The sequence below is a fragment of the Ammodytes marinus genome, assembly GCF_949987685.1.
Source record: "Ammodytes marinus genome assembly, chromosome: 12".
NCBI classification, from domain to species: domain Eukaryota; kingdom Metazoa; phylum Chordata; class Actinopteri; order Uranoscopiformes; family Ammodytidae; genus Ammodytes; species Ammodytes marinus.
The window spans coordinates 21,586,064-21,614,036 of record NC_137216.1 but is presented as its reverse complement, the minus strand read 5'-3'; the positions used below and the strand labels follow the sequence as shown (position 1 = coordinate 21,614,036).

At 41.4% G+C, this 27,973-nt stretch overlaps 2 protein-coding genes across 3 annotated transcripts; one reads left to right on the top strand and one right to left on the bottom strand.

Moving 5' to 3' along the window:
- Positions 1-1,322: 1,322 nt before the first annotated feature.
- Positions 1,323-11,117, bottom strand: inpp4aa (inositol polyphosphate-4-phosphatase type I Aa; the record flags this gene model as incomplete). 2 transcript variants are annotated; one of them, XM_080038373.1, is made up of 23 exons in its annotated part: positions 1,323-1,455; positions 1,583-1,737; positions 1,821-1,933; positions 2,039-2,136; positions 2,458-2,725; positions 3,251-3,374; positions 3,488-3,660; positions 4,348-4,380; positions 4,750-4,900; positions 5,290-5,616; positions 6,111-6,297; positions 6,631-6,648; positions 6,728-6,836; positions 6,948-7,052; positions 7,509-7,639; positions 8,637-8,784; positions 8,898-8,988; positions 9,367-9,484; positions 9,585-9,664; positions 10,137-10,253; positions 10,358-10,476; positions 10,865-10,909; positions 11,018-11,117. In XM_080038373.1, 23 exons carry the CDS (start codon positions 11,115-11,117, stop codon positions 1,323-1,325), a joined length of 2,943 nt encoding a protein of 980 aa, XP_079894499.1. The 2 variants fall into 2 exon arrangements, with proteins under 2 accessions (XP_079894499.1, XP_079894498.1); XM_080038372.1 differs by lacking the exon at positions 6,631-6,648 and having other exon boundaries at positions 6,111-6,300.
- A 5,904-nt stretch (positions 11,118-17,021) lies between these two features.
- On the top strand, positions 17,022-27,953 carry slc9a2 (solute carrier family 9 member 2). The gene is made up of 13 exons (XM_080038380.1): positions 17,022-17,526; positions 17,914-18,128; positions 18,239-18,487; positions 20,926-21,176; positions 21,302-21,519; positions 22,323-22,522; positions 23,029-23,118; positions 23,216-23,286; positions 24,163-24,330; positions 24,453-24,555; positions 25,980-26,099; positions 26,377-26,464; positions 26,998-27,953. The coding sequence occupies exons 1-13, from the start codon at positions 17,262-17,264 to the stop codon at positions 27,420-27,422; spliced, it is 2,463 nt and encodes an 820-aa protein (XP_079894506.1). The 5' UTR covers positions 17,022-17,261; the 3' UTR covers positions 27,423-27,953.
- The last annotated feature ends 20 nt before the right edge of the window (positions 27,954-27,973 follow it).

The window sequence follows — 27,973 nt, the reverse complement described above, 5'->3', positions numbered from 1 at the left end:
AATTGCAATTCAAATCCCAGAGAGCAGTGTCAGATATGTACTTCTTAGAGATCTGTGCTTGTTGTTCAGTGATATGTCGTTGCTCATAAATGTGATTGAAGAATAAAGATGAGCAGAAGAAGAGACAGTGGCAGGCGACAGGCTTAAAGCACTGAAATAAACCAAATATGTGCTTAGAAAATAACAGCTGCAACACAGTTTAGATCCAGAGAAATATCTTAACAGACATCTGTTTAGCAAAACTGATCGTCTAATCAAAGTTACACCAGGTAACTTCACATGTAGGCCCAGCGAACTGGAATCAAGATGTTCAGTTATTTTCTCAAAAACATATTTTTTAAGAAACAGCAAATTGATGCTGGCTTATTCTTTGTTTTTCCTATCGTCAACAAATCGCATGATAAGCCCAGAACCAGCAATAATCTACAACTCAACTTTTAAATATTTAACAAGGGCTCAGTGAAGCGTCATGGAAGATGAGTTCTTACATTGCATGCCGCATTATTGCGACCTCACAGGTACGATTCCAGCCAGCGACCTTTGCTGCATGTCAAACTCTCTCTTTCGATGTTTCCTGTCTACCTCTATGGCTTTCAACCGATCCAATACAATACTAGGCAAAAATGCCTTTAAAAAAAGGGCTCAGTCATTTCCTAAAAGAGCTTGGCACAATAACAAATGTTACTCAAAAAGTAAGTAGTGGAGGTGGACTATTTTCACATTTGGTGCACAAGTGCATTTTACAGGAGAAGCAGTGTATGTTGGTTTGACTCAAATTAGACTTCAGTGCCCATGTCCACCGTAATGAAGGAACACAGCAATGGAGCTTTTTGACACGCAGGAATGATCAGTTCATTGTTGGTTTTGGAATTGTTGACAATAAGAAAAATAAGAATATCTAAAGCCTGGTAAAATCAAATACAGGCAGCAATAAAAAGTGCAACATGTGTCCCACATCAACTTAACGAAAGTTGAGACATTTGCACATCTTATTTAGGGACTCAGTTCCCAATGCTACAACTGATACAGCCAACAGTGCTGTCTGCACACTCGCTACGATGTGACATAGAGAGCCATATCTCTACTGTTTTTAGCTGTGAAGTGGCCGTGACAAGTGTGTGATTCTAGCACTACTGGAGGAGACTGGGGAACTGCTATAAACAATCTACAATAGCACTGACACTTGGACATTAAACATCTTTTAGTGACTAAGCACAAAACAAAGGGTTGTTGTTCCGGTTTGTGTTGGTGTTTCTGTTTGCGTGGTGCTTTCATCATTATCTTCTTCAGATGTTAGGTTTCCTCTGTTACTAGGAGTCTGCTTAGGTCTCAACTTTCCCGTATGTCCCCTCTGGGGGGCGATATTGTTTGGGGAAGGCTTTGAGCTGGAGAGCGTTAAAGGCGTATTTGCGGCATCCCACATTCTTCATGGTGTTCTCCCTCCTGCAGCCCTCACTGTGGAGAAACAACGGACACACATTATTTATTTGCCAAACATATGACTTTATTATTTATAACGTTATTGATTACTAGTTATAACATTTGTGGTATTTCTGACTTTGATCAATTTCAGTCTGCTGACCTGCGCATACAGTCCAAGGCCTGGTAGAAGACCTGTGGGGCGAGGGCGTGCTCCTGCTGCAGTATCTGACACTGCTCCAGGGTCAGTGACATGGCTGTGCGGTCCTTGGCGCTCTTACAGCTGGTGAAACGCACTCCGTTCAGGCGGCGACATGCCTTTAGGGGTTTGAAGAAAAGAGATTAGAAGAGAAAGAGTAAATCCGGGGGCTGCTAATAGAAGGCTAGAGAAGCAAGTCTACCTCGGCCGCTTGCCACAAAATCTCCACGTTCTTGCTTTTCTTGGCGTTGATGTTCTGGCTCAGCTGTTTAAGCAGATCTGGCAGACTGGTGGTGCTGCGGGTGCGAGGCAGGCCTGAGGAGAGAGCAGAGGACAGGATATCAACGAAAGGAGACACCAATTTTTTCAATTCAGATACATTTTATATTATAATTATAATTGTAAATGTAAACTACTCACTGTCTTCTGGCAGGACTTCTCTGAATTGGTCGTAGTATAAGCTAAGGCGAGCCATGTTCTCCATGTTGATCACCTCTTGTAGAGACGTGTCTCCAAACCTGGAAACACATAAGATGTCAAGAGTCACACTTGTCCAGATCATATCCTGCTTCCCTTATGTGCATGTATATGAGTCGTAGCATTGTCCTTATTCCTACTCGACTTCCTGACGGGTAATAATTCAGAAATTCAGACACTCAGAAATAAATATTTACAAACCTTGATCTACTGTACATGGGGACATTTTTTTAATATATGCTTTTCACAAAAATCAATTTGTAGTTGTTTTTTTAATTATCATTTCAAATAATGTATTTGAAAAAACTATCACTTTTCCCCCTGTTCTCAACTTTCCTATCGACTAAGCCCCCATGACTCACTTCTCAGCCATCGTCTGCTGTTCGTTGATCCCCACGTTGAAGAGGATGGGCTGAACGCGCAGCAGCATCCCGTTCTGGATCTCTCGCGGCAGTGTCTCAAACATGGCCCCGGGCATCGGAACCCTGACGTTGAATCCGCTTCTGTTTCCCGTGATCACCGGCAACATGTCCGGAGCGAAACCAGAAGTGGCTTGTGTAACTTTAAAGGTGACATTTCTCAGGTCCATCACTCCGACGCTCATATCTTCCAACATAGCCAGCTCCTCGCCTTCAAAAAAGAAGATAATAATGTATACAGTAGGCCTAAACTAAGTGAAGGTTTTCATGCAGATAGAGTCAATTGAATGGCAAAAAATAAGCACTTTACAATACATTCACCCCTGCTGTTGTGTTTGTTTCATGTTAACTACTGTGTGATCATTATCAGTTTTGAACTTTTGTTTGCTATTGCGTCGACTTGAGCTTATACAACTAGTTTTTTTTCAGGAAAAAATCATAATGTTTGTTTTGTTTTGACTATACCAAATATTCAGATGAAACGATATTGTGCTTTTTTCTGTCAAAATGTAACAAGGAGATTTGTTTTTAGTGTATTTCACATTTTTTAAACAGTGGCACGCTCATTAAGATCTAGGTTTAACATTTCTGAACTTTTTAAAAACAATAAAATAAAAATTTCTGGAGGATTCTAGAGGTTGGGACTCTCTTTCTATGGCTTTCTATTGCCTGTGTGATTACGCATTTCCAAACAAGCATACACGTCCTCACACACAGGGTTATACCCATCATTTACCATAGGTGCTGAGCAGGCCCTCGTACTGCACCAGTAAGCCGATGGTGTGTAGCTGCTTGAAGAAGCCCGAGTCACAGAGAGAGTTCCTCAGCTTGATGATGAAGCCGCAGATCAGCGCCGTCAGCTGTGAGCAAAACCACACAATGATTAACTGTCCTGTTTTTTAATGCATGCCATGCACAGTGTAGTGAGACTAGAATATCCAGGAGACGGACGTGGAGGTTGAGTTTGACAGACCGTTTGGCAGAAGACGACATCGCGGCGATACTGCAGTGTTAGGCTCATTGCGATGGTGGGCGCGCTGTCCTGCATCAGCACAAACACCATGGCCTTCTTGGCTTTGTCGCTCATCAGAGACACGCAGTCTGTCAGCGTGGAGAGGAGAGGGTACAGGGCGTCGCTCCACTCACCTGCAAACGCAGCACACAGGTTAAAAACACACACATACACATACAAGGTATACATGCAAATACGGTCCATAAAAGACTCATCTGCATTTATATGAATTGATCGATTTGTTACATTATATTCCCCCAAGACATGGACATGATTGACAAACTAAACTTTAAAGCAAACTGCCATGATGTCCCTTTGTTATACATTTATACGTGCCCTTTTCTACTTTTCTGGTCAGAGCAGGGCCTTTCCACCTTTTCAGTCCTGCGAAACCCATAAGTGGTTGACAGACACAAAAGAATAGGGGTGGTGCATCATGTTGAAATTATGCTCTCAAAGATTGTTTTTTTTTTTAAATGTTTGTTTCAGAAATAAAAGAAACAACTTCAGTAGATTAGTCCTTGCAATGGAAGCATGGATGAGAAACTTGAATTCACGATCCACAATGTTAGATTCTCACATTTATTTCTAGAAAATCTTTTATATAGATATTCTTGAAAATGAACAAAAAACTTCAACCTCTGGTTTGAAATACTTTTAATGAAATACATATAAATAAAAACACATTCCATAATGCTGTATTGTAACATTTCAAACAAAATCAAAACTGCAGGAACATATTTATTGTCTTATATTGTAGTGTTTTTGTGTGTTTATCCTCCTTTCAAAACATACAGAATTATATGTTAAGGAAATCTTACCTGGGGACTTCTTTTCCACTTCTGGGCTGCTTTCTATGAGTAAGAGAAGGTATAAGACGTTAAGAGGTGGACTCCTACTTGTGACTCACTCACTCAATCAATCACTCTTTCATTATAGGCTAGTCCATATTATTTTTTCAGATTTGAAACATCCAGCAACACTAAACCATTAACATATTATGAGAGTAAACCTAAAGACATGAAACAGGATGTGACAGGGGAGAGCCTGAAGATGATGCTGATTGGATGCAAGGGCCGAGGGGGATGATTATAATAGAGGGTGACATGACGGATGACGATGGTAAATCCTTGTCTTTATGCTCAGGACATACCCAGAATATTTCTTGTTTACAGATACCTCATGAGAGACACTGTCACGTAAACCCTCTGATCTGTGTTTACCTTTCTTACTGTTGTTACTGGGCTCCTCTGTGGCGAGCAGGAAAACATCCTCAGAGCTACTGTCACTCTGGATTTTGTCTCGCTGCAGCAGCCGATCCACCCTCTGAATCACACACTCCAGGCTCTTGTCAACATTCAGACAAATTTTGCCCTGCACACAAACACACATTGCACAAGAGTTGAAGGTGGAGTCAGCGATTCTTGAGAAAGCTTGTGGTGAAAATCCGTGAATTTCTCCTCACGATCCACTACATGCCTCTACTGTGTGTGTTAAAAAGAGATCTGGTGTTTTACACAACTTAGCGGGCAAGTTTCTAGCTATGGTGTGACCCTTTGTTTACATACCAATTTACAGAGCCTAGGCTGTGAATTAACACTGGGTTTGTGAGCACACACACACAGTACGGACAGGTAATGGATCATTAGGAGATATTCACTGATTTTGACAACAAGCGGTCTCCAGAATTGCTGTCTCGACCTTTAATGTTAGAAAAAACAAACAAATCAAAGCAGACAGAGGAACACGGATTCTTCTCTTACCCACTCCTCCTCTTGTAATTCCACATTCAAGGAGGCGCGCTTGTTTTTAACCCCGTCCCTGCCCTCCAGGAGCGCTGCATGACGGGAAGGCGAGGTAGTGACGCGGGATGGGGAGGTGGCATGGCGAGAGGGGGAGCGCGACGGGGAGCGAGAGGAGGGAGAACGAGTGGAGGGAGAACGAGAGGAGGGAGAGAGGGAGGAGGAGGACGGGGACGGGCTGCCCTGTTGAGTCAAGCCTTGTTGAGTTAGCTCTGGGCGGGCGGCTGCCAGTGCGAGGATGGCTGAGGACAGCAGCTTGGAGTCGCACACGGTCACCAGCTGACGGGTCTGTAGGAGGACAGGGAGAGAGGACAGACTAATAATACCTATATAATGGAATATTAGGTTTTAGATCAAGTTCTTTTCTTTTACCAGTTTTCAATGTAGCTGTATACTTATTTCACAACAAAGGTGCCAGCAACTAACATAATAAAGAATTTAAATAATTGGACCATAAAATAATATAAATAAATCTAAAAATAAATCAATAAAATAATTTAATTAGATTTGATTAAATCAAACAAAATTAAATAATTTATCTTGGTGTGTAAGTTGTTTTTTTATCTTGCAAGTTGTGCAGACGATACTGAAAATAAATCTTGTTTCAAACAGAACATACATAATTTAATCTTTTTTGTCCTGTTCTGATTGCACTCGACTGCCAAACTATATTTAAAAACATGTTTAGCTTGGAAGAACGTATCATTGTCAAGGATTAGGTAAAAGCTACAGGTAGAGATAGACTGAAACTATAACACAGTTCCTCTGAGCCTCCCTCTCACCTTCTCTGTTAAGATGGACAGGGTTCTCTCCAGGGCGTTGGCCGAGCGCTCCTTGGCAGCTCGGGACAGACGCTCGGCGTAGTAACACACTTGTGTCTTCAGAGTGTTAATCTGACCAATCAGCTCCTTGGCTTTCACAACATCCTGAGGCTGGTACACCATCCCTTTGGAGCCAGGGCCAGCAGAGCTGCTAGGGGTTTTGTTGATGTGTGTGTGAAAGAGGACAGACATAAAAGACAAGGTAAATTGTGGATAACATGTTTTTTTGTTTGATGTCAAAATAATAATATATTTTTTTTTATTAGTTCATTAATTAGCAGAATAAAATGAAAGGCATGTTACACCATACAGTGTATTCCATTGACCAGCATTGACATGCTTACAAACAAATAGGAAGAAGTATTTACTTATTAAATCCTACCCAACGCAATAATTCATCATTATAAATGTACTTCTACTCATACTTAAGTCTGACAAAGAAAGAAATAAAAAAAATATAATAAACTTCGTATAATCTCACCTTTCCTCCTCATGAGTGCTGATTGAAAAAAAAAGAATGAGTATTAATCACTCATAAATCAAACACTGTCATGAAACCCATGCGTTGCTCTACTCACTGTTTTCTGGCTTCGTCAAGTTTGTGCAGCAGTTTCCTGAGGCCGCAGCCTTTAAAGCCTTGATGATGTGCAGCAGGAGCGCCGATAGTCACAACATCGTACGTCCGATCTGAACAAGGAACCAAATTAGAGAGTGTGAAGATACTAAATGAAGAATATTATCTGTACTAACAAACACAGCAGCACATGCAAACATTACAGTCTGTGCATCAATACCTACCGTAGCCAGACTCTCCCTGTACTCTCATCCTCTGAATGTGCAGGTTAGTGGGGATAAACTCCAACTTCCTCTCTGCTTTCAAGGTGCTGGACTTAAACGAAGGACCTGTGAAGGCAGCAGGCAAGACAAAAGAGAATCTCTGTGTCTGTGTATAACAGTGTAGACCAGTTCTACTGTTATATTTTACAAGGAAATAGCAATATATAGGATGTAACACTGGTTAGATTGTGCAATCTTATGCACAGTACCTTTATTAATAATTTTTATGTTTAATTAAAGGGGCACTCAAAGATTAAGTATTGAGTTTTTTGTTTTAATTGTTGAACCAGTGAGAAACATAATGGAGGCTAGCAATGCAGCAGATGCCCCAGATACCCACATTTATAAGTCTATAATGGGGCTAGGGCTCCAAAAACACTGGATCCTACACTTCCCAAAATCTTTTAATTACACCTTACCAGCTTTATAAATGCTCTTTAATTAAAGCACAGCGTCCTTGTGCCCCCTTTAAAATTGTATCTTAATAAGAAGTTGAATGAATAAATAGTTTGTGCTTCTAACCTTTGTATTCATGTAGATCACTTATGGTCTCCTGGTAAGTGAGGATGATGGTCTGGTACTGAGTGATGATCTGCCTCCTGAGGTTCTCCCAGCATGGAGACAGCTCGCCCAGTTCTTCCAGCTCACACACCCTGCACATCACACATCACACAAATGCATGTGTTTACGCTCCAGGCATCCAGCCGATTGCACTAATGATCCTGCGGCCTCTGGTTAGTGAGGCATATTCAATTAAAGTCTATGCAATAAACACAACAGCTGAGCAGGTCCGGCTCATCAAAATCACCCATGTTACGAGCAGCCATTAGTACAAATGGCAACAGTGGGAGGCGTAATGATACTGTGTCTTCAACCGTATGACAACACAATAATAGAGTAGAGTATATTAGGAATATACAGTTCATGATGTATCACACAAAAGCAAATACACATTTCAGTTCAATGGAGGAGAAATAAAAGCGATTCCACATATACACTGACATAAAATTGTTCCAAGTTAGGGTTAAATAAACATCTGATGGGTTGCAAGATGAATTAAATAAGAAAATTATTTATTTATAATCAATACAAATGATGTTGATTTTTTGCTCTTTGCCCTTTTCTTTTTCATTGTGAAACATTGGGTGGTTATGTTTCTTCAGGTTGGTAAAATCTATTAAAATGAAAATATCTGAAAAGGTGACATCGCTCTTTGGCTAATCTGCTCTTAAAGACTGAGTTAAAGTCTGAGTCAAGACTGATAACAAAAATGGAAATTTATTATAAACAAAAACTATGATAGTATTATCAAATATTTCCAGACACTAAACTCCAAAAGCTACACTTCAAAAATGAGGATGCTTGATTTAAAAAACGACTAAGACATTTGGAAAATGATTAGCACTTAGTACACGACAATACAGAGCAGTGGATGAGATATTAAAGAAGGGAAGAGGAAAAATGATTGTTAAAAGTAAGAAAAGGCTGAAAATTGGCTGAGACCATGACAGTCTGAACTGGGTCAGAGGAGGTAGACAGTTCTTTGCTTCGAAGGTCAAAAGCCAAAAAAAAGGCTGTTCACCACTGTTCATCCTACGGCAATTGTTCAAGCCCTGTGATCAATAATATCAGGAAATCTTAAGCTGTTACCTGACAGCATCTTCCTCCAGCAGCAGCTTCACAAACTGTCGAGGAATATGCAGGGAGAGTGCACTCTCCGACATCTGCTCCAGGATCCGAAGGTGGTTGCCATCTGTGGTGGGGAACCGGTATGTTCGTGACATGACGCCTCCGAACACTGAAGCAGAACCAAAACGTACACACATCATTTCACAGTGGTTTGTCCAACAATGATAAACTCTCACACACTCATACAGGAGGTTGATCAATTGCTCAGATGGATGCACTTACCAGCCTTTAGCAGTGGGTCTTTACACAGAGACGAAGACCTGGATTTCATACCCTTGGATTCGGTCAGGCTTTCGTCAATAGGGAGAACCATCTGATACAAACATACACAAAAAAAATCTACTGAAGAAATCCATCTGACCCTCATGTGTATTTTTTACATTCATTATCAAATAATCATCCCATTGCTTTTTTCATGAAGCAGTGGATTGAAAAAGTCGAAAAGTGAAAACATGGCCATCACAGTTTGTGTTTTATATCTTGGACTTTTTGTCCGACCAAAAATTTAAAAACCGAAAGTTAAAATATTTTTAGGACATCAAATGAAAGAAAGCAAAGGATGCTTACAATTGAGAGGTTGGAAGTAAGAAATGTTTAGTTAATTTTTTATTTTTTTAAATAGTTCAGTCAATCATATAACCTAACATAGATACAGATCAGAAATAGAACATGTTCCGATCCGATCACTCACCCTTCCATTGACAGTGTCTCCTCTCTGTAATCTTGCCACAGGAGCTCTCTGCTCACGCTTCTCCTCTATCTGCCAGGCGATGACGGTGATGTTCCCCACACGCTCGTTCTCCCCTGACCTGAACCACAGTGGCATCATCCAGTCAATGAAACAACCCTGAGCCTTATTGTAGCAAGCAGTGGCTATCACTTCATCACAGATAAGTGTCATAGTGTTACCTGAGAGTCAGGTGCAGTCTGTGGTGCTTGTCCTGCAGCAGCTCTTTCACAGAAAACATGGACGTGCCGAGCATGTACATCTGTCACATTGAAGCACAACCACCCAAAGGATTTAGAGGATTTCACCCGGATGAGTGTAGACTGAAGGGGGTTTAGTGAGTAAGAACTTTCTTTCTATTCACTTTCTAACAACAGATTGTTTGAACATTGGAGTCGAGTGGTTTTAGATAGATTTCATTGTGTTTTATATGCATCGACAATAAATGTATCTGTCTGTCTGTCTGTCTGTCTGTCTGTCTGTCTGTCTGTCTGTCTGTCTGTCTGTCTGTCTGTCTGTCTGTCTGTCTGTCTGTCTGTCTGTCTGTCTGTCTATCTATCTATCTATCTATCTATCTATCTATCTATCTATCTATCTATCTATCTATCTATCTATCCATCCATCCATCCATCCATCCATCCATAAGAACTTTATTCACGTTCTAACAACATAGAATTTGTACAATGGAGTCGAGTGGTTTTGCAAGAATGTGTGACTCTGGTGTTGGGGCTTACCGTGCCCTGTGTGCGGTCCTTCACATCGTAGACCGACAGCTTGACCTGCGTCTGCTGGGTGATGAGAGAGTCCTGAAAGAAGGCCACGCTGCTCAGGAATATGGGGTTACTGGTGCCCTGGAGACAAAGGGGAGAGGTTATATTGTTTTAAAGGTCTCTAATGGCAACAGGAGGCAGGACGAGAGGGCAAAGCAAATGTCGGTGTGTGTACTACTGTGTACCTCTATGATTTCAGTTTGAGCGTGCTTGGTCCAGAAGGCCTGGGGCGGAGTGGTGCAGCTGACAGCGACAAAGCTGGTTGGCTTGCGGTCCAGAGAGGGAGTGACCAGCTCACTGCAGGCTGTGACAACACACATACGAACACAGGGAGAGAGATTACAAACTGTGGGATTTAATTGTTGGATGGTCACTAATCCTTGGCCTTAAGCGAGGGATGTCCTACTGTTTTTTTTTTGCTGTTGTTGTTATAACTCAATGAGCAGGAGTCGTTTACAGTAGCGCTTTCAGGGTTGAAAAAGGGATTAACCAATTTGTTCCACACAAATGATGTATAGTCCTCTCGAGACAACACATCGTCCTCGTCTGGTCATGAAATTTGTTAATGTCTACCTTGGACTGAATGGGCCCATTTGTGTGATTAAAACAAGATCTGTCAATAAACGGTGTACAAGTACAAACGTTTCAAAGTAAGTGTGTTTATGGCTTCTTCTTCTTCTTCCTGAACTTACCCACGCTAAACTCCAACACAGGCTCGTCTGGATCCTGATTGTTGCCTGCAGGATATAGACAGAGAAGAGGAGGAAGAAATGAAGAATGCCCTGTTATTTACCCATCCTCAGTGAAGAAAAACAGGTTACCATGGTAGCGGTTACTTAGGTTACCTTGGAGAGCCAGCCCCATCATCTCAGCTGAGAGATCAAAGGTGTTGGCCCGGTAGACCGACCACGGCCGATGGCGGGGGCTGCGCTCCTTCCCGGACATGGCGGCTTCACGTCGGGGCTGAGGATGGATTTTCTTTTTGAACAAAACCAAAACTGGGCCGAGGAAGTGAATGTCTTTGGGGGGGATTCAAAATCGAAAACTCGTCACTTCTTAGAGATGTGTGTTTGCACTGGTTTCTCCCCGTGTGTGTGGATCCGAGAGGTCATACGTTCGTCAATGATAATCCTGAAAGAAATAGAGACAGAAGAAAACAAAAGAGGGATTATCTTCCGCTGTCCCCATAGAAACAGCTCAGAAGGCTTAGAGATCTTCAACTCTTTGATATTGATACTGTCATCCTTTCATGAAGATGGCTGCTGGGCCTCAGAACAAATTGACAAATGGCTTATCATTAGTCATATCAAGCTAGCTAAAGGTTGTATGTCATGTCTGTTTATTCCACTTTGAAATGAGCAGCTTCTGAGAGGTTGCGTAATCTTAGGTCAAGGCACGACATCTCTCTCTCTTCCTACTGATAACCTGTTAATGTAGGCAGAGGAAGAAATTTCCATGGGGGAAAAAGTGTGACTTTTCACACTGCTGCAGGATGTGAACAACAAAGTGAGAAAGTGAGAGAGAGACTGAATCGTCACCTTCTAGTTCCTGAAGCTATTTAATGACTGATGAGTGATGTCAAACACACATGCAGAGAGGTAATGAGGTAAATGAATTCTTCACATAGTGTGATCCTGTATGTAATATTTTCCTGTAGATTTTTCGAATCAGTGCCAAAATTCAAATAGCCAAAATCCTCCTGGTGCCGTGAATATAAATAGGGAAACTTCAACGTATTAGCATTACTTAATGCTCTAAAACAAGCTATCAGATGAATAGACAAATGCTTAACATCTCTCCATATCCAGCAATTAATACAATCACTTCTTCATGATATGAATATAAATGTTTAGTTTGTTGAAATCTGATGTGCACTTTGGCCACAAATACATATATAACCTCATCCCATTCAAATATTATTCTAACACTTTCACTAAGTACCCGTGGTGTACCTCATAGATCAACATGTACACTTGTTTCAACACTCATTTTGTAATGACAAGGCTGATGATGCAAAAGCCAAAGGGCTGTTCATGTTGTTAGCTAAAGCTTATACTGCACACCTGCTGCCAACATTATGTGCCTTGGTGAGAGGACAGGAAACAGAGGATGTGCCAAGTGTGGCAAACAGGAGCGCTGCCGGGAGGAAGAGTGAGAATCAGCAGCTAGACAAGCACACTGTCACTGTATTGATTTAGCTTCTGAAAAGCACGACTGAGCACAATATATATGATCCACCAGAGCAGTGAGCAGAGTACAGACACAGAGAAAGAAATAGGAAATGGAAAAATGGAGCGTGAAGAAAATGTGAAAGGTTAGGAAGTGAGGGAAAGGATGCAGCAAGTGGTCTGATGGTCTGAGCTGAGAGCTGAAAGGTCAGACTTGGTTAACATTTCCCCTTTAGCACTTGTGTGCCACACAAATATCCACTTGCCTTTGCACTGAGTGATCAGCTGGAAAAGATTTGTCTTCTTTTCTCAGCCTAAATATACTCAAGGGAATATCTCTGGATCTGTGAGCGTTTGTCTGGTTAGTGTGTGTCTGTTTGTTTTGACACAACACTGAAAAAAGGTAGTACAACTCTGTGTGTGTGTGTGTGTGTGTGTGTGTGTGTGTGTGTGTGTGTGTGTGTGTGTGTGTGTGTGTGTGCGTTCATCTGTAAGGAATTCTGCAAAGGTCTATTTTTACGCGTGAATCTGCTCCGACGTCACACACCACGCACAAATGACAATCTCCCACTTGGTGACACACATGAACACATGTGACACTCAACGTCAACTGCATAGTCACACACAGGCAGAAATCCAGAGCGTGAGTAGCATGCTGTTTGCCAGTGTAAATCTCTATTTTGGCATATTCAAGTGACACCAAAACAGGCGACAATTACAGCCCGGATGCTCTGCCTCATTAAGGCTGTGTGGGAGTCATTGTCAGTAGGAGCCTTCTCTTTAACATGCTGTAATCTCCACTGCCTGGGGCACGGTGGAAAGCTCTCTAGGAAACCCACAGAGGATCTAATGCAAAACCACAGGCAGCCCAAGATCAGCATCATTGCATCCGACATAAACCATACGCTTGAAGTGAGACCGAAACGAGACTGGAGCGCAGCTAAAGTCATCAATTAAATGATCCATTTGTAGATGGATAATTCATTAACAACTATTTTGACTTAGGTGATTGATCAAACAATAACGGGAAACAATACATTCTGCAGCATCTCAAATGGGAAGATTTGCTGTTTTTCTTTGTTTTTAAATTATTTAAAAAGCCAAATATCCTTGAACTGTGGACTGTTGTTCACAGAAAACAACAAAAGTATTTGAAGACATCCTGATAGTAAATTGTCATGGGTGATGTCTTTACACCTATTCTTGCCATTTTATGGAATAAATGACTAATCGAATTATCGAAAAAGTACAGTATAGTTTGTTCATAAAATGCCAGAAAATAGTCAAATATAGCAATAAAAATTGTCTAAAAATCCAAGTGACGTCGTCAAAGTGATGCTTTTTTCCACCTTGTGAAACAAACTCCAAAATATTCAAATACTAATGATATTAAGAAGTTAAGAAGAGCAAATTTTCACATTTGAGAAGCTGGAATCGGAGAGTGGTTGGTATTCTCGCTTGAAAAGTATTTGCTGATTCATTTTCTGTCCATCGACCAATCGTTTTAGCTCTTATTGACTTATTAGGGGGCCAAGCCCGAGCAGGAGCTTGGACCGCGTTTTGCAGAGCAATGCGGTTCCCAAGCCCTGCTGGGCAGGGAACCCTATTGTTTTTGCCTCTTATAATTGTTACTTGCACCACGCGGAATTGTCGATATCTAGGGGTTCAAGCCCCCTGATAGGAGGCACCCACTGAGGTGGTCCACAACTGTTGGTCTACCTCTGACCTCAATGAGGCAAAACAGGGAGACACATATGTAGTTTAGTTTTTGGCAGATCAAGGTAGAACGTCCTCTGTGTGGGGGTCTGGAAACAAAGACGACCCAGTTACACACAGCTGTCCCTCCTGCAGATGCTGTCAGTGCCGGCTGCAGTGCAGTGCAGTGCCTCTCTATGGGACGTCCTCTTCCTTATCTCACCTCCTCCTCATCCCTTTAAATCTCCCCCAAACGCCCCAAATGCAAATGTGTCTGCTCTGTCATCAACCAAGTGCTTTTCCTTTTTCTTTTCTTTTTTATAACCCAGCCAACTCCCTTTCCTGTGTTCACGCTGCAAAGCCCGATGTTACTCTCAATTTCAAATGTATGGATCCTGTTACAGTCGGGAGCTAAGCTGGTGCCGACCGGCCGTCCCTTGAGTCTGATCTACAATCGTCCAACCTGATGATGAGGTAACCATGGACACATGGACGTCCGGCTCCATCCATAAATCGCTTTCTGATGATCCCACTGATGACTGATCCTCCCCCACACACACACACACACACACACACACACACACACACACACACACACACACACACACACACACACACACACACACACACACACACACACACACACACACACACACACACACACACACACACACACACACACACACACACACACACACACACACACACGGGGACGTAACACAGCAGTAAACTAAGCATGAGAAAGAAACATTTGATGGTGATTGTGATGATGATTACATGAACTGTTGTTACAGTCATAGGATGCCATAGGATCACACTCAGGGTAACTGTATTCCATAGGTTGACACTTGGGAATCAGTAGAAACACACTGTGCAGTTGAAGAGGAAGAGAGGACACAGTTAAAGGTGAACCACAGAAGAAAAACCCAGTTTCATTGAGTTCCTTGATTCAACAGATCCAATATAATCCTTTACGCTCTGTTGGGAACATCTGGGGAGGACTGCACTGGCACGGCTTCATAAGCAACACATCTGGTTCTAGATGTAAAATGTATTTATATAAAAAAAGAAGCCAATATTTGAGATCATTCTACATAATCCTACATCAACACTCTCTTGGCCCTCCATTCAAACCTGCATGGATCAGGGTGTCATCCTGTCTGTTTACCAGCCTGGGTTGTCGGAAAATAAACAGAGGACAAAGCTGTCATCTGCTGAATCTATTTATGGCAGCAGTGGTCAGAAAATTCAGTTGTATGTGTATTCACTGACCCCCTGACAATAACAAATATTGCGTCATATCTGCTGATGCTCATTCATGGAGGCTGCTGCATGGTGCTGCAGGATATCGGCTACACTTGGTCCACCAGCAGCACAATAAAAAACAATCAAGCCGCGTTTAAAAACAAAAAATAAACCAAGGAATACATCGAAATATGAGATATTTAGGCCATGGCTGTAAACATGTCTTGTGATCCTGCTTCGAGGTTCTGTCCTCTCTTTACGGCAGCATCTATCCCCCCTGTGAACAAACGCCCTCGACAAATGATACGTGGAGATGTCAAATGAGAATCGAACGCTAACAATGAAAATGTCATACCGTTTGGAGAAATGTGAAGGCTCCTTCTCATATTGATGCGCATCCTGGTTGCATATTCGACGATGTCTGCAGTCAAGACTCGCCCCTGACTCTCCCTCTGACACATCGAGACGCAATAGGTCTTGTGAATGCAGCGCCTCCTCTCTACACTAGGGGGCGCTAAATGCCTGGTGTGTGCCACCCACCACAAATAACCTCACATGCATGTCTGTCTGGATCTTAATACAACTTATTTAGAGTTAGATTAAAAAAAACATAATCATTAAAATATACTCAAAGTTCCAAAAGTGAAAATAGGCCTAGATTGGAACAGTATTATATATTTTATACTACTGGATTATAATAAGAAATGCATTCAAATAATTGTATCATGTATTAAGTGTTATGAATTTGAATCTGCAAAGTTACAAATAGGCTAACAAAAGGTATGAAATACATTTTTTTTGGGTACTTTTCTACATTTTGTTTCTGCTTTGAAACCATAAAGGGATTTTCATGCAGCTCCAAAGGCAGGGGAAAAACCACATACCTCTGGAGAGCAGTCATGTCAACCCACGTGTTCAATGTCACTTCCCCTCACATATCGAAATCCAGATATGATGGAGATGGAGAACCTAGACATCCATGAACGTAACACTCTGGCATGCATTACCCTGGCTGCAGCACACATCCACCTAAAAGTTATGATTTGGACATAGTATCTCAGAAGTTTGATTCTCCTTGGGTATTTTGGAATTGATGCTTTTCAAATATGCTCTAGTAACTTTTGAAAACGTTTTATTTTGTTCATGCATCTTTTTCAGTGTGCTATTAGTGAAAATAAATGATTGTGATTGTTCTGACTATATGCGTCATTTGCTATATGCTGCCATTTTGTAATAATGGAAAAAACAGGTTTAACAAGTTTTCCAATGATAGCCTACAGAAAACACATGATTATTGGCATTATTCTCTTTTAAGGCTATGTGTTAACTTTGAGAGGCAAACTGGTGAAAGATTGCATCTTTGAAGGAGGAAACGAATTTTACTAATCATGCTGATTCATGTTCCATTATTTATTTTTGACTAGCCTACTTTACATAATATTTCAGTTATTTGCTCTGCGATAGCCAAGGCGAGACCCGTGAGCCTTTGCGGTCTGTAAACAACTATTACTCAGGGAATTTTTTGGTAAGGCAAAGATGAAAGTTGAAACTCGGAAAACTGGTGTCACCGAAACTTCACAGTGGGCACTTGAAAGGCCCGCAGCGACACCACGTCCCACCCTCTTTATCTGCTTCAGGTGTCACCCAATCAGAACTGCTCTCGGGGCCGCGCCCAGCCTGTATCGGAACTCATGGACGCGCCGCAGGTAAAGTGCAGGTGTGTTATCCCGCAGTTGGAAGGAGTCTCACCCGGATCTCTCTTTTTTTGTGAGCTCTGAAGAACTGTTAATTAAGGTGCCGCAGTTGGAGAGTTGAGTGAAGTTGGTTGAGTGATGACATGAGATCAAATTAAAATGGTCAACTTTTAATTTCTCAGCTCAACGGACTTTTCCTCTTGTTCGACTGTGAAGGTGGATGGAGTGATTGATCTTTCGCACCAATTTGGATTGTTGTGAAGGGGCTGTAGTTTGTGTTGTGCACAATGGATTTAGGCATCAGCAGACGAGCTGGATTTTTACTAATTATTTTTAAAATTGTAATTCTTCTGAATGGATCCAGAGGAGAAGTCCCACCTAAACCATCCAGCGGTGTCACGATTGTGCCCCCGATTAAGCCCGACAATGGCCCTCAGGCCTTTCCGGATCACGTTTATCCAAATTTACCAGTTTTTACAATGGATTACGCCAGAATACAGATCCCATTTGAGATCACTCTTTGGGTGCTGCTGGCTTCATTCGCAAAAATTGGTGAGTAACTGCAACATTTGCTCAATGTTATGTTTTTATTTAAACTGAGATGAGTTTGGATCCAAATATTTGGGGATAGATAGGCCTACCCTTTTCATAAAGGACAACATATCTTTCCATTGCTTGTTATGAAATGCAATAACTCACAATTATTTTGGCTTCAGTAGCTCTTTTTCCCAAACAATGTCTATGTATTTTGTTTGTCATAAATATAATAATTTAAGATAAGGGTGAGGAGTGAAAATGAAATATTCTCCCAATTCCATTTTTTTTTGAGAATTTCCCTGAATCAAAATGAAAATATATAGATGCAGGTTAGTACTTTTGCAGGCAGAGCATGCTTCTTCCTCATTAGGCCTATCTGTTGTTTTTCAACTCCTCTCCCAGGTTTCCATGTGTACCACAAGATCACCGTCTGGGTGCCCGAGTCATGCCTTCTGATCACCATCGGACTGATAGTGGGTGCCATCATGCACTCTGTCCATGAGGAGCCGCCTGCCGTGCTCAGCAGCAATGTCTTCTTCCTCTACATGCTGCCCCCCATTGTCCTCGACTCTGGCTACTTCATGCCCACCAGGCCGTTCTTTGAGAACATCGGCACGGTCCGTTTCAGAATCAGCCATCACAGTCACAATTTCCCAAAATCACCTTCAACTTCTTGTTCCTTTGTAAAACAACGACTGACTTTTCCCTTTCCTCTCTTTGCTTGCAGGTGTTCTGGTTCGCTGTGATTGGGACCCTGTGGAACAGCATTGGTATTGGCATGTCTCTGTTTGCCATCTGCCAGATCGAGGCGTTCGGAGTGCAGGACATCAACCTTCAGGAGAACCTGCTGTTTGCCTCCATCATCTCTGCAGTGGACCCCGTGGCCGTGCTGAGCGTCTTTGAGGACGTGTCTGTGAACGAGCAGCTCTACATCGTGGTGTTTGGGGAATGCCTCTTCAACGATGCTGTCACTGTGGTGAGTGGGCTAAAGACTCACAGGGAGACTATGGAATATGTTTGTTTTGTGCAGGTTAGCAGGATTTTGTAGATATTTATTGTGTTGCCCTTTGGGTGCCCTTTACACAGAGCAGAGACTTGCTGCAACCTGTCGGCCTGCTTTTGGATATACCTAAGGGTTACTGCTTGTTATGAAAATATGCAGTGAACAATGAGCTAGGTGTTGTAAGTTTGTTAATGGCAGTGTTTTTGGATCGTGGGCCATGTTTTAGTGACCAAATATACCTCAAGGGTGCTCTTACGCCTGTTTAGAGAAGATAAAAGTAACAAAAAAATATATAAATATAATCCTCCATATTGCAACAAAAAGTATATGTCGAATATAGTTGCCACAAAATAAAGTAAGATTTTTTTCCTTTCTCTGCACATTTGATTCATACACAAGTAACTATCGAGACTTATAACTCCACCTACCATTTCAGACCAAGGTGGGACCCTTCATTTCAAGACTGCTATTATAATATGAAATGGCAGATCCAGTGTCGTGTTGTCTGAAGCTTTTCTATTGTGTCTCTAAAGGCTCAGCTCCGGTTTCGACAGGCACTGTATAACTTGTTCACTGTCTTTTCTGGGTTGGAGTGTGTGTATGAGAACATCACGTGTGGGAGGCAAATGACTGTGCACTGGCGAGATTGCCGAATAGATAAGCTACTCGAAAATGGAAGAGAGGGAAACACAGGTGTCGCCCAGGTTGTTGGGAGCTTGTGCTCTTAGATGGCGCCAAACCAGTTTTGTGAGGTCACTGTTGCTCTTGGTCGTAAGGGAAGAGCTAAAAAACCCACACACACACACACACACACACACAACCCCCCCGCCCCCCACCTGGAACTTGAATGGAGCTTATGCTCAAATTTCCCCCTTTGCCCTCTTCTTATTGTCTTCAAAAAACACTCCCACTAACCTACCTACATTGACCTGCTATTACTTTTGGTGTGGTGGTAACCTGTTTGTTTAGTAAACAGTAGCCGAGCTGATGTCGATAGTGAAGACAAACATTTACCCTAGGTGAGTGGGGAAAGCCCAGGCGTGGTCTGGACAGAGAACTTTTTGTCACAAAATATCAAAGCAGAAACAATATTTACCAAAAATGCTTCTGATGAGCCCTGCACTCACTAATGAGGTGAAAGGTGGTGTCAGTTGTAGGAGCCCATGTTTGTGGATAAAAAATTCCAATAGGATCCTATTATTAAAAATGGGCCGATTATCCTCGATACAACTGTTGGGGAGTGAACTGTGTCAGATTAATATTTACACATCTTTGCTTTTAATAAATGTTACAAATGGACCAATCCGCTCCTGTCTGTTTCTGATTTTAGGGACTCACCCTAGAGCAGAAAAAGTCTCTTTTAAGGGATTAGACTGGTGGTGTTATTTTACACTTTACCAATCCTATAGTAAGACCAAAACCATCAATGCATTGACCCTTACCCTGCTAAAAAGTTTTATTTCTCTAGAGCCATTGTTGCCCTATTAAAGATTAGCAATGCTCACTATGACACCAAATCCTAGGCTGAAAATAGTCCCCAAAAATAATCTACAGTGGCCAGCTGTTTCAGGAAATCATTTAGCCTTTCATACACTGTCAACACGGTTTGTTGCTGGGAAATTTAATTCTGTGCAATATCCATTTCCTAGCAAACATTAAGACACTTCCTTGGTCCAAATGAGATGATCCAATTTTGCTTGCTTATCAAACCTTTAGTGTTGAGCACCTTTTTTTTAAAAGAACCGTGTCTTTGCTTTAAAGGTCGAGTCAACTATTCTGGAGAACACTTCTTGCCCAAATCACTTTTTGTCTGAATTGGTGAATATCTCCTCATGATCCATTTACTACCCATACTATGTGTGTGCTGAGTGTTAAAACACAGTCTAGGCTCTGTAAATGGGCATGTAGCTACGGTACCAGATTTTTTCTCAGCGATTTTTCACTGATTTTGACCAAAAGTGATTTTGACTACAAGCATTTTGCAGAATCCCACCTTTTTGAATTATTTCATATAATTTCCAATATCTGCAAATTTCTTGCTTTTTCTGAAAACTTTTTGGTTGCAAGCGGTCACACAGCGGATTTTACCCAACCACGTCACAACGTTTATTGTCGGAGATTATAAGCATGACCAAGCCCGCTGCATGCTCTGGCTAATGCCTCTTTTTTTGCGTGACTCATTCAGTGTGCTTGGCAGAAAGAGATTATCAAATTGCAAACAGTGCAGAGTAAATATTTCAATAAATCACTGTTATCTGCAAATGTGTCATTAGAGGCCACAGCCCCTGACATTACCGGTGACCTCTCACGGGGACATGTGGTCTGTCAGCCCTGCACATAAGAAAAACCTGTGTTTGCTTGAGTGAAGCATGTGTATGATCTTGTGTGTGTGTGTGTGTGTGTGATTTCAGGTGTTGTACAATATGTTCAGCTTTGTGGCGGAGATGCCCGTGGTGGCACCGGCGGATGTTTTCCTGGGCGTGGCGAGGTTCGTCGTGGTGGGATTAGGAGGGATGGGCTTCGGCATCCTGTTTGGCTTCGTGGCCGCCTTCACCACCAGATTCACCTCCAGGGTCAAAGAGATCGAGCCACTCTTCATCTTCATGTACAGCTACCTCGCCTATCTGGTGGCCGAGCTCTTTGCCATCTCATCCATCATGGCGTGAGTAAATATAAAAATAAAATAAAAAGATTCCAGGTCCAAATATCAATTCTCAATGGGAGAACGTTTCGAAAGATGTAAAAATACAGCATGTGTGACTCGTGTGTGTTATTTTTTTTCTCCAGCATTGTGTGTTGTGCCCTCACCATGAAGTACTATGTGGAGGAGAATGTTTCCCAGCGCTCCTGCACCACCATCCGCCACGTGGTCAAGATGCTGGGCTCCATCTCAGAGACCCTGATCTTCTTCTTCCTGGGGGTGGTCACCATAACGACAGAGCACGAGTGGAACTGGGGCTACATCCTGTTCACGCTGCTGTTTGCCTTTGTATGGAGAGGTCTAGGTAACTTCTCACCTTGCTGCAGTGGTGTACAAGTATACTCCAGGACCATATCACATACATTTTGGGGGTGGTTTAAGGTGCAACAAAGAACTATTTGTGAAACAGGCTTGATGGTTTGAACCAGAGTTTACCACTTTTTAGCCTGGTGTTAATTCACTGTTTAAAGGTGGAGTAAGTCAATCCAGAGAAAACTTGTTGATATTGGAATTTCCCACCAAAACAAATACACCCCTCCCTTTGTGCTGCTTCAGAGGCTCCTTCCCCAGACTCGTCTTGCTTTGGTAATAACAGTTGTCACTAACTACCTGTCCATTGTTGTTATTAACATCATAAACGCTGCCTGTAGCCTCTTGGTTGGAGAACTGTCAACGGGCTCAGTCCGACTCTAAAGCTGCATTAATTGACCACTTGCCAAAGCAGGACAATGCAAATGCACAATTTAAATATTAGTGGTACAGTGCTGGGCGGTGAGTGAGTGAAAAACATTTTCACTATTTTTTTTAGTTGTTGCTAAAACTTGAAATCGTGATTAATGAGAGTGAACCAAAACAGTAAAGTTGAGTGGCCATAAAACCTAAACAATGAGCAGAAAGAAGCTACTTATAAAGCTTGGGAGGGCTAGAGGAGAAGTACAAAGGCTGGTGAAAATTCTCTGTGGTTTCAGCATTACAAGCAACCCCCTTTTTACACAGCACATGGCCACGTGATTCATTGAGGTTATTTAGTGCAGCTTTAAAAACTTGCAAACAATACAACTTCTGAAAAAATAACGTAATGCAAATTTTTCTACCGTTTTTCTCCAGGTGTCTTGGTGCTGACTCAGATCATTAACCCTTTCCGCACCATTCCGTTTAACTTGAAAGATCAATTTGGTCTGGCCTACGGTGGCCTGCGAGGTGCCATTTCGTTCGCCTTGGTCTTCACTCTTCCTGACAACATCGGCCGCAAGCAGCTCTTCATCACTGCCACCATCGCAATCATCCTCTTCACTGTCTTTCTCCAGGTAAGAGGGTGTCTGTGTTTCATTCAAAACATTTTACACAGTTTTTTTTAAATCATTCATCTTTCTGATTCATATTAGTTATGTATATTATTGTTTTGTCTTGGTATTAGAACAACATTTTATTATTGAAGACTGCAGTTGAAGCTGTAGAGTCTCAATCCGAGAGAAAACCATTGTCCTAAAATCTTTTGGATAAATAATGATATTGCATTCCAACCCAAGATCATAGTGGCACAGAGTGGTCAATTAGGATTTTTTATCATACCTATTACTTTTTAATCTTTGTAATTTGCGTCAGACGCAGGTTTGAACTGTTCTGACCTAGGGATTTTTTTGATTATTTTGTCTTTTGTGATGTGTTATGTCTATGAAATTAAGTAAAGTTTTATCTTTACAACTAGAATCTGTGTCATTACATCCATGATACCCAGTTATTTGTGATTTTAAAACGGGTCGATTATGTTTTTCCTGGGTTCTGCTCAATCTTTCTTTTCTCTTCCCCACAGGGCATCAGCATTCGACCTCTGATTGAGTACATCAATGTCCGCAGAACCAACCGCGATCTTGACACCATCAACGTAGAGGTTCACCGTAGGGTAGGCCACAGCTTATGATTGTTGTAAATGTAGTGGGCAGCATGTGTTTTTTTTCTTTTGCACACAGTGTTAACAGGTCTCACTTTTTTTCTCTCAGCTCATGGAGCACACTATCTCCGGCATAGAGGACCTCTGTGGACAGTGGAGCCACTTCTACTGGAAGGATAAGTAAGAATTGCTCTCTGCTCCTTTTTTGCTCATTCTGCTCAACAAAAAACAAAACTTTTTATTCACCACACACATTTTTTTACGTGCATGTCATGTGTAGTCGGCGAAAATTGTCCTCTTAACCCACACTTCATGTTAATCGACTCACTGCTTAACTGCCTCATATCATTATGTTTAAAGAGACTGACTCAGCAATGAAACTGGAAGAGAGAGGGGCAGTTTTATTTTACCTGCTCTCAGTTTCCCTCTTTGTGGTTTTGTTTGACAATGCTATTGTTCTCAGCGGGACTGTGTGGGAACGTTTAAAACTATAATCAGACTTTGGAGTTGTGTTCAGCTTCCATCATCAGCCGGTGTCACTCATGTGTTTCCTTCCAAACCTCTGAAATGTTTGACCTAGGTCCTCAAAAACCTTATTATTTTTAACCTTATTATAATATAATATATATATATATATATATATATATATATATATATTTTTTTTAACATCCATTATATTAAAACATTATTCTGCTCGTTTTGTGTTTTGCTGGTCATAAACTTCTGCAGCTAGTTTCTTTAAGAATGCAGACTTCTAATAGGTTTGAAATAATAATGTCTTTGTTTTAGTTATTTGAAATGTTCAAATGTCTTCACTATGGTTGGAAATAGGTTGATGTGCATGTGCATCTACAAACAATTTTAAATGGGATAGTAACCAAAAACACATAGCTTCAGCTTATATAATGTTTGCCCTTGTGAAATATGACCACTTTTAACTTAACTTTAACAAAATGAGTGGTTTATGGACCAAAATGGCTGAAGATCTTATTTACTCTTTGTGTGATATTCAACTGTCACACTAATACAATCCCTCCGTCTCTCTCCATGTATCAGGTTTATGAAGTTCAACAATCGAATCCTGAGGAAGATCCTGATCCGAGACAATCGTGCCGAGTCCAGTATAGTGTCGCTGTATAAGAGGCTGGAGCTGCAGAACGCAATGGAGATCCTGGACACTGTGACTGGAGACATCAGTGAAGCTCCGTCCATCAGCTCTGACTAGTATGAAACATTCCTCACTCCTCTGTTTCTCTCACTTAGTTATCACTCACCAAGTCCGTTCAGAGCATTACATTTATTAGTCTTCTCTTATAATATTATTTTTTTCTTGTTCTGTCTTTTAGTGAGGAAGAGAAAGGCCCTGCTAAACCTAAGAAGAACATGGCCGGGGACCTGAAGCACATGCATGACATTCTGTCAAAGAACATGTACACGATCAGGCAACGGGTGAGATATAATTCGTTAAATAACAATCATTTCCATTCCATACATTACAGTGGGGTAAAGTGGCTAACTACCTTTATTCCTGTACCATATTTAAGTGCAGTTTTAGGTTTCTATACATTTCTTAAGTATAACTATTTTACAGTAGATGGAAAATAAAAATATTTAGATTTTTGACAGAAGTAGCAACTTGTTACTTTTTGAGATTATAATTTAACATTAAAACCAGATGATAAGCCTATAAAAATACAATGCCATTTTAAAAAGTCACTGTATGAGGCACCGTTTGATTGAGTAAAGACAGAATGCTATCCCTGGTCTTCACACAGTTGCATTTTGAAAATTCAAGCTGCTTACAGTAAAAATAGTAGTGTGAAATTTTAAACATTTTTTAACCTCAACTTTCCCATGTACTGGTCTACAAAGCGGAAACATTTTAAACGTGAAAAAGGAAAGCCACGTGCATCTCTTTTACCAAATAGCCTCTTTGTTTTCTGACATGAAAAGACCGTAGTCGTTTGAAAGACAAGAGTTGCACATCAAATGTAAATCAAATTGTCTTTATTTGTCATTCCTAGTAAACTGGATACGTAGAGTTTTTGCAAAACAACCGAGAGCACTGACACGGTGCTCTGAAAGTGCTGTTTTGCATAGCCACAGACTACTTTTCCATTTGTGACATGACATCACCCCTTAGAACAAAGCACACAGACGCTTTGATGTGTAGACAAATAGGGAGCATGTGCTTCAGTTCTTGGGTAGACACATTGTCTGATTGTTTAATAGCCCCCTGTTTTTAGGTCGCTCAACCCTCTTCGCTTCACATATTCTGTCTCTCACCTTCTTTCTGTGGATTTGTTTGAACATGAGCTGTGTGTTCTTATTTATGTGGAATTGTGTGAAATTGGAATACAAATTAGAATTTTAACAGAAGATAATATTACAATAGGTTCTTCCCTTTTTCTGAACATTCCTCTAAACAACCTTGTGCCAACCTTTGAGAGTGTTTGAAAGGTGCGTTGGTATGTTTGTTTGTCTTAGGCCTAGCTAATAGCTGCAGTGCAGAAAGAACTATGTTGACAGTGATGTTAACGTTGCCACACAAGTTAACGTTGTGTGGCACATGTCCAAACAAACTGCTGCAGCTGAAACAGGTGTGGCCAGTTTTGGTTGAGTAACCTGAGCTTTAAAGAATGCCGTCTCCACTCAAAGCATCTTTACTGTCTATTTATCTCAGCCTTTGTCATCCCCACAGTCAGTGGATGGTGTTGACCTAAAGGGTGAAGCACTGTCTATACCTGTATGCAGACTTTATTACACAGGGACCAGCCAAAATGCTGGAATCTGCGAAAGCATCTAGTTTCGCTGTGTGATTTCGTACGTGTATTTTGTCTTGTAACTTTTTTTTCTTTTTTTTTTGTAACCAGACGGTGGCATTCACAAGGAAGCATGCCCTTCCAAATGAAAGTCAACACAAAGAGATACTGATCAGACGACACGCCAGCATCCGGAGAGGCATCCGACCGGGCAGCTTTCAGTCATCGTCGGTAAGCATGAAAATCTCTCTGTGACTGTGGCTGTTCTTGACTTGAGATTAGCCTACGATGTACCTCTTACTACATATAGTATGCTCTTTGCCCTTTTCATAAAGTAGGTAAGTGAGAGCAGAATTAAACCTTCATTATATCCAGATTCATTATCTCTTGATCACTCTCAAATCAAACATTAAGGCTCCTTTTCTTAATTTCAACCCTTGTTCATTATTCTCCCCTTTTCTCACTTGGCATTCTTCCCTTCATCTTATCATTCCCTTGTTTTGCTCAGGGGGTGCCCAAATCTCACAAGTACTTCTCTCTTCCCGCTGGGAAAAGTCTGGACTCAAGATTTCCACCTGGCAGGCGGAGTTATGCAGGTAAGCTTTCAAAAATGCCTTGAGGCAATTTAAAATAAATCAAATATACTGTATAAATCAATATATGGCATATATGTTACAGAGCTAGACTCTTTTTCCAAGTTACTTATGTAAAAATATTAACAATTATTCGATAATCGATATTTTTTTATCACAATATGCAATAAAATCTTATGTCCTTTCGTCCTGAGTCTAAACAACTATAAAAAAGATTGTTCCAGCACAATATCATTTTAACATCAGCCCCAAATTTTGATTTGTCCAATACTTTGGTTTATGACCAAATGTCTGCAAAACCAATATCATTTTACACGTTTAGTATCATTTGGATCTGCACCATCATTTCACATTAATTGAGGTTTGAACAACGTAACAGGTAAAACTTGTGGATGCCAGTATTAACTTGCTCCGTCATCAAGGACTTTACATATGTTATACACATTCCCTTTGATTAAATAAAAAAGTGGTGTGATTGCATGATACTTTTTTCTTCTCAATATTATTATTATTTTTTTTTTCACCACCTGTCCCAGACGATGAGGAGACGATGTCTGAGTCGGCCTACCCTTCCAGACGCGTTCGGTTTGGTCAGCCTGGGCGCTCCTCCTCCAGAGCCATGATGCCTCTGCGCAGACTGAACACCCTGAACGAGGGGCCCTCTGTGGACGTGCTGAATGAAAGCACAGGGGGGCAGCAGAGAGGGAGAGGCAGGACGGAGCGCGGCACGTCCAGAAAACAATCCTCCTCTAGTGATTCCCGTGTCCCTCCTGCTGCTTCTCGCCGCCCCTACACCTCCTCCGCTGACACTGGATCAGCTGATAACTTAAGAAACGATCACCACGAAGCAGAGGGCGAGCAGCCTGTGTCTCCTCCTCCAGCCTGGGCCGCTGAACCCAGAGACAATGCAGCACAAAACCCTCTGCTCCGAAGGCCTCAGTGGAACCCCAAGAAGATTTAGAATAGCGTCTCTGTGCTTTTCAACAGCAGCCGGACTGCCACAGACACAAGTCTCTCAGGCAGCTCCAGGGACTCTGCATAGAACTCTCCCCATCCTCTAAAATGAGCCAAATTGGACAGAAATACCTTAGATTTGTATAGGTGAGCCACATCAGATGCAAATGGAACTATTGTGATCTGTGTGTGAACTTTCAACACTGAGACATTCTGCCATTTTTATGTGTAGCTATTAAACATGTACTGTTTCAAATGCTGTATATAATCATAGGGTTTTTTTTTAAGAATTTAAAGTATTTCTTTTTCCTAGATGTAAATATTAAACTGTTTTTGTATTTTATTACCTATTGTGTGTTACATTTGTACAGTATGATTGTGGGTACATGTTTTGTATAAAAGGCCTTTTTAGTTTAACATGAGGAACTATTGCTGTGCACTACAGTCCTCTTGGGACTGACAGCAGGCCTTTAGTGTGTCTGTTATGCTGAGGGACCACTTCATTATTGTCTGTTTTTTCTGTAATAAATTTAGTTGAAAACTGTAATCAGTCATCCT